The following is a 15,154-nucleotide window of genomic DNA, read 5'->3' on the forward strand; positions in this document are numbered from 1 at the left end:
TCACACATTTAAAGTAGATAAGAATTATATAATACTGCAATAAATATGGCATTTCACCTTGAAAAAGACCAGTAGTTTTATGCAATGCTTTTTGGTACCACTGGGAGGCCTAAAATACATCAGAGGAGAAACAGACAGAGAGAATAGAAATTACAGGACTGAGAAGAGAAACAGAATAAGGAGAGATAATAACAGAACGTGGAGTTTCCCCCACAGCTAAGGCCGCGTACACACATAAGGTTAACGTGAGGTAATTTGTGATCCAGGGCAGACTGAAATCACAGTGTGCACAAAGGGCTGATTCAGAGTTTGGAGCAACGTTGAGAACACCACAAGGGGGTGGAACAATCTAGAGAAGGACACCTTAGAAGAGTTTTCTGACCCTAAGCTGGAAGGCACAAGCTGATGATGAATGTGACTTTATTACCTGGAAAAGGCTGCATAACTGGACTATAAGCCAAGATATGCTTACTCCTTGGGGCCTTCGCCTTGGAGGGAATGGCCCCATTTCTTTTCTTCGCTTGATAAATCTGTGTGCTGTCCCTTGCCGTGACAATCCAATATATAAATTCTCCATCCACAGTTAAACTAACAAGAGTTTTTCCTGTTGATTAAAAATATATAGTAAAATAAAGAACAAAATGCATATCTTAAGTTGTCTACTCTAAACAATATGTGACATCTTTTTTCTACAACTGTTAATATTTGAATCAATTTATTATCTCAATATGAAAAACTAACACTTTTATTTTATGTAATTAGGCTAAAGGTTTTATGGTTATTTTCTCATTTTAGCCCCGTATCAAACCAATAAAGTAGATACGATTATTATTAGCCTTTTTATAGAAGTGGAAACTAAGGCTTGGATTTGTTAAATAACCTCCTCAAGGCCACAAAGTTAGTAAAGGCTCTGCCCTTTACTAACCTATACGACTCCAAGTCAAGCCATGTCAATACAAAGGGAAATGGAGCCCTGGTGGCTCAGTGGTTAAGAGCTTGGCTGCTAACCAAAAGGTTGGCAGTTCAAATCCACTGGCTGCTCCTTGGACACCCTATGGGTAGTTCTGCTTTATGCTATAGGGTCACTATGAGCTGGAATTGACTCAATGACAACAGGTTTGTTTTGGTTATTGGATGGTAGGCATAAGGCTCAGGGTCTTGCTCAATATTTTTATCAGTGATTTGGAATGACTGTATAGTAAACATATTTACCTATTTGTAAATAATGCATAAGTCACTTGTAGGTTCAGTACAGACTTGAAATTCAAAAATATCTCAATAGAATTAAGATATCATTTAAAATTTTGAAATTTACTAGGAACAAGCATCTAAATCCATGCTTAAAATTAATTCTATAATTTAATAAGTGGAAGAAAAAATAATAGTTTATGTGAAAAAGACTATGAGTTTTTCAAATGACAGACAACCCAAAGAGCTGATGCCACTTTTAGCTGCAATGACCAGAACACATTCAAAACACAGTGTCTTTGTAGGAATGACATTTAAGGGGATATTAGCCAAAGTGAAATGCCAGAAGGGTGACTAAGGCAAAGACGGCACATCACCTGAAGAATAGTTAGCAATTCTTGAATTTTTCATCTAAAGGTACCACTTAGAATGGACTATGACAGTTCTCTCTCTTTACATAGTTGAACGGCTATCCTGTGGAAGGTGATTAATTTATTCTTCATAAATTTAGAGACTAGACCTAAAGTCAATGGATGAGGGGAGCAAGGAGGAGACTTTGGCTAAATATAAGGCAAAAAATGTCATAAAAATTAAACAGACTTCTTTATAAAAGTAGAAAAATTTTTTTAACAGAGCTGTTCAAGCAAGGCCATTTTTGTAGAGGGGATTTCATCCAACATCATGTCAGCTAAATGATCTCTAAAGTCCTGACTTTCTAATTTTAGGATGATGTATTTCGATTATGAATTCAGGGAAGACTAACTAGTTCTATACCTATAAAATAATAGCCTGTTAGGTAATTCTTAGGTATCTGATTCAATAGAAACAAGTAATTTTCCTAATAAGGGAAGTTCAAAACATTATCTCCGTTCTTCAGTCCATTGAGAGTACATTGAGCTGTTTCTAAAAAGCTCTGGGTAACATATCAATAAAAGCATATTTGCAATTATAGCTTTATATATATATATATATATTTTTTTTTGCCATTTCAAAACTTCGTGATAAAGACCCAATGTTGTCGAGTCAATTGCAACTCATAGCGACCCTATAGGACAGAGTAGAACTGCCTCCACAGGGTTTCCAAGGAACAGCTGGTGGATTTGAACTGCTGGCCTTTTGGTTAGCAGCTGAGCTCTTAACCACTGCACCGCCAGGTCTCCACTATATTGACCAGTGCTGCCCCATGGAACTTTATGTGATGATGGAAATGTTTTATATCTGTGTTGTTCAATACAGTAGCCACTAGCCACTTGTATCTTGAAATGTATCTAGTATGACTGAGAAACTAGATTTTTAATTTTTTTTAATTTAAACTAATTTAAATTTAAATAGTCATATGTAGCTAGCCGTTACCATACTGGACAGTGAAGAGTAGACTATTAAGAGTATATGGAATAATTAGAAGGTTTTTGCTTTTTGATGTTGCAATTACTCCTAATCAGAAGACTTCCAAGACGCTATATACTTTCAAACATTTCTTCCACAATCATGTGCATTTCAACAGACAGATCCTGCCAATTATTGTCCAACTCATGCTGAATGTTGAGTCAATGGAATCATCAAAGTGGAAGAAAAATGGTGTATTGGTAAGATCCCAGGCATTGGAGTTAGGCCCATTTCTTAAAAAAACCTCACCTCCTCTACTAACTGACTGTGGCCTGTGGACAAGCAAAGTTACATTTCTCATCCTCAGTTTCTTCATCTGTACCTATTTCATCAGGGTGTTGAGAATATTAAATGAAATAATGCATTTAGTAGCATGCTAGAATATATAGTGAAGCTCAATAAATTATACCTCTATTGATATTTATAAATAACAACAACAAAAACAGATTTGGAAAATTATATGAATACCTACATAAAATTTGCCCGGAAACAACCTGATTTGAATTCTATAAGAATATTTGACATAATCCATAGAAAATACCATTTGGATACTCTTTTCAGTATATTTGGAATGCAAGCCCTTTTTAATGAGACAAGAGGGGCAGCCATTGCTAACGAAGATCTATGTACACACACTGGCACCTTACCAAGCACAGCAGGGACAATGATAACTTTCCAACACTGACATCCTTCCAGATCCATGGCCCAGATCTCTTGCCCTTTGACAAAGTATATGCATGGTTGCTTTAGGTCAGAGCTATCAATAGTCATGGCTCCACTTAACTCAAATTCAGTCACGTTGCAAGAACATTGACTCCTTCCGGTCTGATAGTTTGTGGCTGTGGGTTGCAGAATATGGTGCAAGGTGTGGTTGATAATACTATAGTAGAATATCTGACAGCCAAAATTGGAAACTTCTGTCCAATACAGGCGACTATAGGGGGAAAAAAAGTAAAAATAAAGTCCCTACAACTTAGTGAGCAAAACATATCATGGCAAATATTAGTTTCTAGTAAAGATCAGTGGGGTGTCTAGGTGGCGCAAATGGTTAAGTGTTCGACTATTATGTTGGTGGTTTGAACCCACCCAGAGGCACCCTGAAAGACAGGCCTGGCATAATGCTTCCAAAAGGTCACAGCCTTGAAAACTGCATGGAGCAGCTCTGCTCTGCACACGAGGGAGCGCCATGAGCCGGAACTGACTCAATAGCAATTAACAGCAATAACAATGAAGATCAACCATGAAATCATTCCTAATGATCGGAAGGACAAATAAAGCCTTTGGAAAAAAGCATATCCAAGGGTCCAATAAACTTTTTCTGAGATTCAGGAGGTCCCAAGAAGCCATTTAACTCATAGTGTTTCCCAAAGATTTCTCAATAAATCTTTTAGTTTACATCTAAAGCTTTGGACTATAATGTCCTTAGGCACTGTGCTAAATGGCTCATTAATGGTGGTAAATATGAAATATATTTGAATACTTTTCAACAAAACCAGTCTCCATGCCTCTCCACTCAAGTTTGTTTTTGCTTCTTAAAGCTAGTTAACAATCCAGTTTCAAAACAGCCTATAACCATGCTTACAGCACAAATGTAATATCTCTTTCCAGCCTGAGAAATTGCTACTCAGTTATTGAATGGAAGCCTTAAAACTCATGAGGACAGTTAATCAAACTAAAATGGGTGTGACAGAATGGCTCTTGCTGTGCAAGACATGCAGCCCATCTGTCTCTGCCACTGTCTCAGTCCCCTTCGTGTCTTCTCTACTAGCTAACATTTAGAAAATACATATCAACTGATGATATTATTAAATTTACTGGTATAAAAATCTGTTATTGAGTTCCCAGCTAGGCTAGTTAGTAACTAGCCTAGCTTGACATTAGTCAGATTGTTAGTATGAATTAAATTTACGCATTTGTGGTTGCAGCTCAAAATTTTCAGTGAGCCAAGAATGCTAAGCATCTTATGTTCCCACCACTGACTTCTAATATTAAACCAAAGACATTATATTAATATGTCTATATTTCTATGAGTTGGAATCGACTCAATGGCAATGGGTTTCGTTTGTTGGTTTTATAGTTCATTGCAATAGAAACAAATACACTTCACATACCTTAAGAAAGGGTAGACGGAAAAAGAGATTATTGTTGAATTCCTATTGCAATTCTTCAGAGCTCTAGGGTATTTCACCTTCTGTTCAAGATCAACATCAAATATTTGCATTCCATTTTGTGATTCTTTTAGAGCAAAGTAGAGGTGCCTTGAAATCCAGTCAACTGTAATAACTGTGATATCAAAAACTAGTGCATCTCGGAAAATCTTAACAGTAGGTAGAGAATAACCAAGGAGATAATGGTCATTGTTTTGTTTTTTAATTTGAGGACTTTTCTGTAGTCACCTACATCACTTATTTACTACCCTTCTTTGTAATCTAAACCTCAATAATTCTGGATCTTCTACCATTGTGAAAATATTGCTATCCTTGAGCCTCTTCACACATTGTATTTTTTCCTGGGTAAGTTCAGTTACTACCATGGCTTCAGACCAGTGCTAGAAATTTACGCCTTCAGGCATGATCCCTCCACTGACTCAGACACCAAACTGCTTACTGAACGTATATATGAATGACCCCCGAAAACAGAATTCATCACCTCACCCCCAAATCTCCTTTTCTCTTGAATTTTATGTTTTCATCAATTTCCAACACTCACCCTAGGAGCCAATCCTGACAAACATGGTTCATCCTTGACTTCTTCCTCATGTTACTAACCATAGTGATTTAGTCCCATTTTACACATCTCCCCAATTTGCCCTCTCCTTTCTCACCTCAACTGCCTCTCACCTAGCTCAGGCCCTTAACATTTCTTGCCTTTATTTCTGTAACAGTTGCCTAATTGTCCGTACTTAGCTGCTCCCCATCCAAGTCATTCTTCAGGCCCTTAACATTTCTTGCCTTTATTTCTGTAACAGTTGCCTAATTGTCCATACTTAGCTGCTCCCCATCCAAGTCATTCTTCACACTACTGACAGACAGGTCTTTCGAAAACACAATTTGATCATGTTGATGAACCACTAAATTTCTTCAATGACTTGCTGTTGGCACCTGACTCCTTAGCACAGTAAAGGAGGCCCATTATGTTCGTTTTCCTGCCTACCTCTCTCCAGCTTTACCATCTGCCTTTTACTCCACCCTCATCCCCCGCTCCACTCCAGGATCCTTCTATTTACTGCTCCCTGAACGTACTTCCAGGAGCCTTGGCCATGCAGTTAAAGCACCTGGCTGCTAACCAAAAGGTCAGTGATTTGAACCCACCAGCCACTCCATGGAAGAAAGATGTAGCAGTCTGCTTCCGTAAAGATCTACAGCTTTGGAAACCTTATGGGGAAGTTCTACTCTGTCATACAGTGTCACTAGGACTCAATTGCAGTGGGTTGTTTTTTTTTTTTTTTAGTTTTGAACATACTGCAGTTCTTTTGTTTCCCTGCCTTTGCACTTGCTAGTCCCTCTGCTTTTCCCCACCTTCCCCTGGCTCATCTTATCCATCCCAAGATCTCTTTCTAGTCTACCACTGCCACCATCCCAAGCTGAATTGGACGTCCATTCTCTGTGATTCCACTGCATCTTGTTCCAAACAAAGCAGTTATATTTATCTGTCATCTCTACTAGCTAACATTTAGTGAATGCTTACCACATGCCAGGCATTGGGCTAAGTGGCTTGCATGGATTATCTCATTTAACCCTCACAGGAAACTTATGATGTAGCTCCTACTTAACCATAGAGGTTAAATAACTTGCCAGTGGTCACAGATCTAGTAAACAGTGAAGCCAGAATTAGATTCTAGGTTGTCAGATTGCAAAGCTCAGACTCTTAATCACTATGCAATACTGCCTTCCTAGTGTAAGACTAGGGTTTGCTAAGGGCAAAGACCGTGATTTTTTTTCTTGTATTCCTTCTTTGAACCCAATAACTGATCGCTAAATTAATCCTGAATGACATTTGCCCAAAATCTATTTTGTATTCATTTGTGGCTAAATAATTATACATCTGTCCTTTTCAATCATTCTAATCTCCATGGTTCAACCATGGACCAGTCATTTTAATCACAGAATAGTGTGATATGCAAATGGTCTACTTTCTTCATTTCAAAAGATTCACATAGTGAAATACCTCAGATCTAGAAAGACTGTGCACGTTCAGAAAGAAGAGAGAATCTCCTTGAGCATAATACCCCATCTCATTATCGGCTGTGTAGCTCACAGCACTGATGTTTCTTTCTGATGAAAATGTCCACATGACTTGATTTTGATCCATATCTAAAAAATGTATCTTGTTGCCGAAAAGAGTTATGAGGTATGGAAAAGGGTTGATTGCTGAAAACAAAAAGCAAGTAGACAATATACATGAGAAAACTCATTTTAGCGAAGTCTCTTGATTCAATATCAGATGGCTTTGAAATCCATGGGTCCCCATAGGATCCATCTAGTATATTGATCTCTATCAAGAGAGTGGTTTTATTTTATAGGCTCTCTTGTTTAAGCATGTTTTGGTGATAATAAAAATTTATTAATTATTTTATTTGACCTTAACTTCAACATTCATAGCCCTAAGGATACCAATAGGCAAAAATGTTTTTAAAACACTATGTGTTGTTATTTGTACAGATTTTGTATAACAAATACCTGATGTTTTGGACTTTACTATGTCAGAAAATGGTCCCGGCCCTTTAGAGGTGAAGGCTCGAACCTGAAGAGAAAAAAAAGGAAACACAAAAGTGCACTTAACAGTGTCTTTAGTGGCAGTAATTAAGTTCTGAGGCTGATGAATGTTGCATTTCATATTCCTGGTACATATTATTAATAGTTCCAAATTAATTATTTACATCTAAGTACATAGCAATAAGTCAGTAAAAGGAAAAATACTGCCCATACTGATGTTGTTGGGCGTGTTTTGGTTTAGTGTGCGTGTGTGTCTAACAACTCCAAAGAAATGGCACAAATATATACCAGAAAATTTCGAATATCTAAGATCTTCAGGTATTATCAAAGTTAAATGATGTAAAACATTTATCAGAAGCAAAACTATGAAGATAATGGCAAAGTTCCACTTATCTTAAATTCAAACAACTAAAAGCTTCAAATAACAATTTTCTCTACTTTATAAAAAGGATATTTATAAAAAGAAAATAATAATTAAACCTTACACTTGAAAGTGAATTGTGTATTTCAAACCAGTTTCACATATATTTTCTCTTTTGAGAAAGAAACCAGGCAAGGATCATAACCAAGGTCAGTAACTCATCCAAGATGATGCAGGCATAAGAACCAAGTCTCTTGAAGACTATATACTTTTCCTTGTACTGTACCATGCCACTTCCCAACAGCAAAGCTGTTTTTTTTTTTTAATTATTTTTATTAGATATCTTTTATTGTATTGCATTGGTCAAATCTGCTGCAAAAGGCCTCTTTAAAGTGTTGCAAAGCAAAAATGTCACTTTGAGGACTAAGGAGAACCTGTCCCAAGTCATGGTATTTTCAGTCGCCTCATATACATGTGAAAGTTGGACAAGGAATAAGGCAGACCAAAGAACAGTTGATAACTTTGAACTACGGTGTTGGCAAAGAATATTGAATATACCATGGGCTGCTAGAATAATGAACAAGTTTGTCTTGGAAGAAGTACAACCAGAATGTTCCTTAGAAGCAAGGATGGCAAGACTATATCTCACATACTTTGGACATGATATCAAGAGGGACCAGTCCCTGGAGAAAGACATTGTGCTTGGTAAAGTAGATGGTCATTGAAAAAGAGGAAGACTCTCAATGAAGTGAATTGACACAGTGGCTGCAACAATGGGCTCAAACGTAGTGAAGATTGTGAGGATGGCACAGGACCGGGCAGTGTTTCATTCTGTCGTACATAGATAGGGTCGCTATGATTCAGAACTGACTCAATGGCACCTAACAGCAACAATGGCATCTTTTGTTGTGTAATAAAGCAATTCCATTTCCAAACATTGCATATGCCTATGAAGATAATTGACATCCATAATGATGGCTCCAAAAGATAGATCTTCCAGTGCTCTCTCAAGCAACAAAACATTGGGTTATTTTCATTATAGTTCTACTCTGTCCTACAGGGTCACTGTGAATCAGTATTGAATTAACAGTAATGGGTTTTCTTTATTGGTGGGGGGAGGTATACCCTATTTAATTTCCTGTGTATGGTGTGTGTGTGTGTGTGTCTGTGTGTGTGTGTGTATCAGTCTTTGCACAGGACCCTGTGAACTGAAATTCATGCATAACCAAACTGTGTCCTCACTTTGCATGGTTCTACAGTGACTGAGATGTGAAACTATATAACCATATAGACATATATGCTTAACCAGAATATTTATTTAACCAGAGCACACACAGTTCTTATAAACATGCATATCTTTTAACTTTTAATTATTTTTTGGATTAGATAAATGATCAAAATAATTACTAAATTTGAATTTTAAAAAAAGATTAAAAAAACAGATTTTTAGGAAACACCAATCTCTAGAATTCCATCAAAACATTATTTTACCCCCAAAGAAATGGAAAATAACGTCAAGTGGAAAGGTACCTCCTATGAAATCTAAAATATCAAAATGGAAGTGAAAGTAGCCTTTTTCCTTGACTGTGATTTTCTTTCTCATTTATCAGCATCCAGATGATGCCAGTCAATGAAAGCTAAGAGATGTTAACTATCTGACCCTCAATTTTTATTCCCATTGACAGTTCCAAGTTGTAGCACCCAAATGATCCACAGTGTTGATATGACAAAATAGAAAGGACTCTAGAACTTTGATTATGACACACCACTTAGTAGTCATGTAACTTTGGTAATTGACTGATAAACCCAGGGACTTGACTTTTTCTTCACAGCATGAGGATCAAATGAGATAATGCATATGAAAGCACCTTCCACAGATCATGGCCTAAAGTAATAGCTCTGAAAGTAATGACTCTGAATCTGGGAAGTGCCCTGAATGCAAGAAAGCTGTCAAAATGGTCTTTGCCTTAGCTGTCCCTTCTCTTCTCTCCTGTACTGTTGCTGCCCACTTGATTCCCATGATCACAGCATACCTCATGTTATTGACAAAGCGGATTACAGAATTCTCAACCTACTCCTTTAATTAGCTTTCTGCTTTGCCTTGTGAAGATCCCAAAATTCCTGTTTTCATTCTCATACCTGGAAACAAACAATGGACTCAGGTTTCATGCCCTCCAGTTGAAAAGACATCATGGAGGGAGTGACATTGACAGCAATCCAGTCTTTGAATATTTTGTTTGTGTCACTTTGATTGGATATTTGATAGAAAATTTCAAATCTTGTTAACACACCATTTTCATGCTTAGGTTTATTCCACCTAAATTCCACCACCATCTCATTCTTCTTGCTGTGTTTTCCACTTGGTAATACAAATACTCTGGGATTCTCTGGTGCTGATGGAACTGAAAAGCAGATGTTCAGATAAGGGCAGAAAAGAATATAGGACTTAAAGTTACCACTTTGATAACGGTGTGGAGAAATAGAGCAATAAATACTTCTCATTCCAGATAGCTGAGATATATTTATCTCATTCTTAAAAATCTTCAGGAGAGAATATTCCATAGATTTCTTCAGAAACTTACCCAATTTCCTCAGCAAATCTTACTACCCAGTGCCATCAGCCAAACTTACTAGCAGACAAAAAATCTGTATGTCCAATTCAAATCCCTTTTACTACCACATCATTCTCATCTGTGTCCAGTGTTCATGGAAGGTGGCTGGTTATTCTTATAAAATGCAATATTCAATCTTATCCTGACCAAGTGATGTAGCTGGAGATGTGAACAGCAGTTACCAGGAGGAACGGCAAGACTCTATCTAGTCTTCAGCCACTTTAGGGTGCAAAATACAGTATCTCAGGGACCCAAGCCCTCTCACTTGAACTCTCGCAGAGGCTGAAGTTTTGGAGAAAGTTGGTAGCACCCCAAGGGTATGGTCTGGGATTCAGAGGAGATTTCCCATCTACACTAGAGCCAAATCAAGCAAATTAGTCTCTCCCAACCCTTTAATTGAAAACCCTGATGGCATAGTGGTTAAGTGCTATGGCTGCTAACTAAAAGGTCGGCAGTTCAAATCCACCAGGCACTCCTTAGAAACTCTATGGGGCTGTTCTAATCTGTCCTATAGGGTTGCTATGAGTTGGAATCAACTCGATGGCAACGAGTTTTGGGTTTGGTTAATCCTTTAATCAAGAGAAATTCTTCTGCCTGATTACCAAGCCATTCCACCCTAGAGGTCCCTCTTCTTAGAACTCCTCCACAAGGTAACCTCTCCCCTACCCCCATTCCGATTACATTTCTTCGTAATGTTCCACCCTCACGCTGTTATTCAATCTCCAGGCCTTCTTACATTTGTACTTCTCACATGAGATAGCTCTTCTCACAGTATCCCTCAGGGACCAGCTAAAGTTTCTACTCCATCTCCTAAAAGTCTCTCTTGGCCGTAGCAGTCCCTATGGGTCTTCTCCTGAGAACCCGAAGCAGCTTGATAAGAATGAAGGTTCATAGCGTTGTCTATTCTTTCTACGTCACTGTTGCTCCCTGATCACTGTCCTGTTTCTATTATCATTAGCCATACGAGTTTATCCCCCACCATTTTATGAGCTTTATCACAGAAAGCACCTTCTCTTATTTATCATTAAATCCCTCCAGATCTAGCACTGGCCTGACACACAGTAAGTACTTAATAACGTTGGTCAGCCTCAATAATTTCCCAACTATATTGTGAATTCTTTGAGAGCAAGGACCAAATCTCTTCACTCTTCCATATTGCTCCAGCATCCAGCAGAGCACTGCTGACCCCGGCCCACAGTGCATGCCCTAATGGGTGTAGTCAATCCATTTCCACAGGACAATCCAACCGAAGCTGATATCCCAAGACAATGGCAAACATAGCATACCTGGATCCAAATGTTAGCTGCTCTAGAACCTGCCCAGTCTCCACTCTGTTTCTGCTGTGAGACTCATGGATAAATAGTGTTGAAAGAATTTTGACAGGATAAAATACAATGGTGAGTAGATATCTATGTTCATTAAGTTCTCACTGCCTGCCAGGTCCTGTGCTAGGAAGTTTATATCAATTAACTTACTAGTATGATACTATTGTTTATCAACATTTGAAAAAATGAATGGATATTTGATGATACTGTAGTGAAAAGTCCAGACAAAGTCCCAGCCAGGTCACTTAGTAGTTATTTTTACATTGGGCAACTGTTGGGCTTCCATTTTCTCACTTGCATAGTAGAAAGAATAACACTGGTTCTACCTACTCAGAGCTGTGTGAGAATCAAATACATGATATTTCTGACACATGATAGGCATGTAATTAATGTTTAATAAAGCAACGATGCATATAAATGTTTTGTACATTTTAAAGTGATATATACATTCAAGATATGACTAGTATGCTTTTTAAACTTAATTCCAAAAAAAAAAGAAATTTAGACATCAGTTATTCTGATGGAAGACTCTGAGAAAGCCTCCTAATAGACCTGCCTTTGCTCCTAAATGCCCATTTTCCTCATAAAGCTCTGCACAAATGCCTAGGTCATGTTTCTACATCTTATATGTCATTAAAATCAAGTGAAACATTCTTGAAAAATTTTTTGAAACATTATTTTGGAAGAAATTATGCAGATTCATTTTAATGGTGCTATTGAAATCTCCAAAAGGTCATTGTCAGAGTACTAAATTTACATGCATCTACAAAACCAAAAGTTATTTTTAAGAATTTCTAAATATCCAGTCAGATCAAGGAAAGCAAGATTCTACCTATTTTTTCTTTAAGAGAATTGTTAACCCCTGTACCTGTTTCAGGTGCTCGAAGTGACAGAGATGTTTTAGGGCCCTTTCCCCAGTAGGTATAAGGAGTGACAGAAAGATTAAATAAGGCATAGGGCTCCAGCCCTTCCACAGTAAATACAGGTAAAGGCTGCTGTTCACTAGCCAGAAACTAAAATATAAGCACAAAACGTTATTTTCTTAGGGAGAGAATCATACCATCTTTTATTTCTAATTAACTAAAATCTCCAAATTTCAGTTCACATGCAAAGTCAAAACTTGCAGTTTGGGAAAGGCTAATTTTGATTAAGTCCCATGTTTTACCATACAAACCAGTTAAAGTGTCTCTAAAACAGCAGTAAATACTAAGCACAAAGCAAGTCAGAGACTGCCTGTAAAGAGGCATCCTTAGGAATAATCCTACTAGCCAAGTGCTGCAGGAACAGCAAAGGCGATGGCCTTGGCTAAGTGAAGAAAGTGCCAACAATGTGGGTAAGGCTGACGCAGATAACATAGTCTATCTGAGAAATGGAAGTTAATAGAATCAAAGCCATACCTTAGAATGAGCACTAAATTCCACACTGTAGAAAATTACACCCCAGTCCACCACAGGAGGAGCATCCCACAGGATCTGAAAGCTTGAAGCATTTCCCTCAATCCTAAACGAAGATTCTTGAACAGAATCTGGAATAACCTTAGGGGTAAAGGAAAAGTTCCCTATGGGATAGAAGAAAGAAAGAGAGGTGAAAGGATTTTTTTTTTTTTTAAATCATCGTAGACTCATAATATATGACTCGATGGCACTGGGTTATCATCATAGAAATCATGGAAAATTAATAAAAATTACCAATAATTTCTGCCAAAACAAAATTTTCCTTTAATACATCCTGTAACATAATCCTTTTCTGACTTTTTTAAGCTTTAAACTTCTTTTAAGATGAAACTGACCACAAACGAACCAACAGAAACTACTAAAGCCTTTTCCTCTGAAAACATAATTCTTAAGAATAAATCCCAACCTAAACATTTATTGAAAACAGATGTGTGGGGGGAGAAGGGAGGTAGGAATAAAATATTGTACCTGGTAGAGGCTTGAGAGATGTCTGAATAATTGTGAACTGATTAAATTTGGCTGGTTCCAAAACAGAGACACTGGTTCTCTGTCCTATTTCCTGAGCCGTGATAATCCTAAAACCATTGATCCAGAAAAGTCGACCGCTATAGTACATCAGTGCATTCTGGGAAATTTCAGAAGTACTCCAGGCTGCAAATTCTGTGATGGTGGTATCACCAACGCTGCTAAAACATTAACACAATTAGCGTGTATATCTGGAGTGATGGTGGGGGGTGTTGGTATATACGTGTACTGGTGGGAATGAGTGTTTGCACGTATGTGCGTGCCTGTGTATATAAAGGAGCCCTGGTGGTGCAGTGGTTAAGCCCTCAGCTGCTAACTAAAAGGTCAGCAGTTTGAACCCACCAACCCCTCCACAGAAGAAAGATATGGCAGTCTGCTTCCATAAAGATTTACAGCCTTGGAAACTCTATAGGACAGTTCTACGCTGTCCTATAGGGTCGCTACGAGTTGGAATTGACTCGACAGCAATGGGTTTGGTTTGGGCTTTTATGTATATAAAAACAAAGAGAAAAAACTTTGCAACAATAATTGTCATTATTCTTAATTCCATGTTAAGCTGGTTTTTTCCATTTTTTTTTAAGTAGACCTAAGGTGGAAACCCTGGAGTCATAGTGGTTAAGTGCTATGGCTGCTAACCAAAGGGTTGGCAGTTCAAATCCGCCAGGCGCTACTTGGAAACTCTATGGGGCAGTTCTACTCTGTCCTATAGGGTCGCTATGAGTCGGAATCGACTCGAGGGCAGTGGGTTTTGTTTGTTTTTTTTTTTTGTAGACCTAAGGCAAATTTTCTAGAGGCTTCTCTTACCGTTAACATGACATTGCAATATCATGAGTGCTACGCATGTTGAAAATTTTTAAAATTATTTGTGTCTTTGGTAAAACCCTACATCAAAGGCACAACCTGGATTCGCATCACTTCACTAGCACAGAGATAAAGTCTTCGGTTTATTTCTTATGCTCCCACAACATCAGCACAGCAGAAGAAAGACATGAGGCAAAGGTAGTTCCAGGACTTGGAGACGAGATTACCATCCAGGAAGCAAACCAGTAAAAACCAACACATAAAGTATGAATTTGCCGTCTGGACATGAGGCCCAAAGATAGCCTGTAGACGTAAGATAATGAAACCCAAATATAGCCTGTAAATGTGGGGCATAGGGGTTTTGTGACCAATTTAAATAATTAAAAAAATCCAGAAAACTACACTGGAGACAGCAAGAGTTAGGATTTAGTGTCATAGTATACAGTTAAGTGTAACTGTAACTCAGAAAAGGAAGCTTATTACATCTGAAGGATTTGAAAAAATAAGGTACACAAAGAGCAAGAACTTGGGAGCATTTTTCCAGAATTAACAGGAACAGTAGTTCCTGAATCTGGTCCCATGAGGACTCCGGTCCACAGGGGCACAAAATAGCTTCTGTTATGAACAGAATTCGTCAGATCTTCATTGGCTTGGGCAGTCATCCTTTCAGTTCATCTGACCCCCTTCACTCAGATCTCTTGTTTTTCAAGCAACTACCTTAACACCTAACTCAGCTCACCCTGACGCCAAGAAAAGAGTAACCAGTGTGGTCCACATGGTTATTCTG

General features: G+C 38.0%; 1 protein-coding gene across 6 annotated transcripts in view; it reads right to left on the minus strand.

Annotated features, from left to right (window-relative positions):
- Positions 1-15,154, minus strand: part of ROS1 (ROS proto-oncogene 1, receptor tyrosine kinase) — a 125,246-nt gene that overhangs the window by 56,812 nt on the left and 53,280 nt on the right. For 5 of the 6 annotated variants that reach the window (XR_002784102.2, XR_010322788.1, XM_023540324.2 and 2 more), the window contains 9 exons: positions 13,510-13,727; positions 12,985-13,145; positions 12,456-12,600; positions 9,790-10,052; positions 7,254-7,317; positions 6,742-6,944; positions 4,686-4,891; positions 3,222-3,508; positions 428-604 (listed from right to left, as the gene is read on the minus strand). Coding sequence is in view for 4 of the 6 variants with exons in the window: in XM_023540324.2 (XP_023396092.2) it covers positions 428-604; positions 3,222-3,508; positions 4,686-4,891; positions 6,742-6,944; positions 7,254-7,317; positions 9,790-10,052; positions 12,456-12,600; positions 12,985-13,145; positions 13,510-13,727 (1,724 nt within the window). In the remaining 2 variants the exon portion in view is untranslated. The remainder of the gene's footprint in view (positions 1-427; positions 605-3,221; positions 3,509-4,685; positions 4,892-6,741; positions 6,945-7,253; positions 7,318-9,789; positions 10,053-12,455; positions 12,601-12,984; positions 13,146-13,509; positions 13,728-15,154) is intronic. The other variant, XM_023540278.2, reaches the window with a different exon arrangement.

This window comes from Loxodonta africana, chromosome 1 (assembly GCF_030014295.1).
Source record: "Loxodonta africana isolate mLoxAfr1 chromosome 1, mLoxAfr1.hap2, whole genome shotgun sequence".
Taxonomy (NCBI): domain Eukaryota; kingdom Metazoa; phylum Chordata; class Mammalia; order Proboscidea; family Elephantidae; genus Loxodonta; species Loxodonta africana.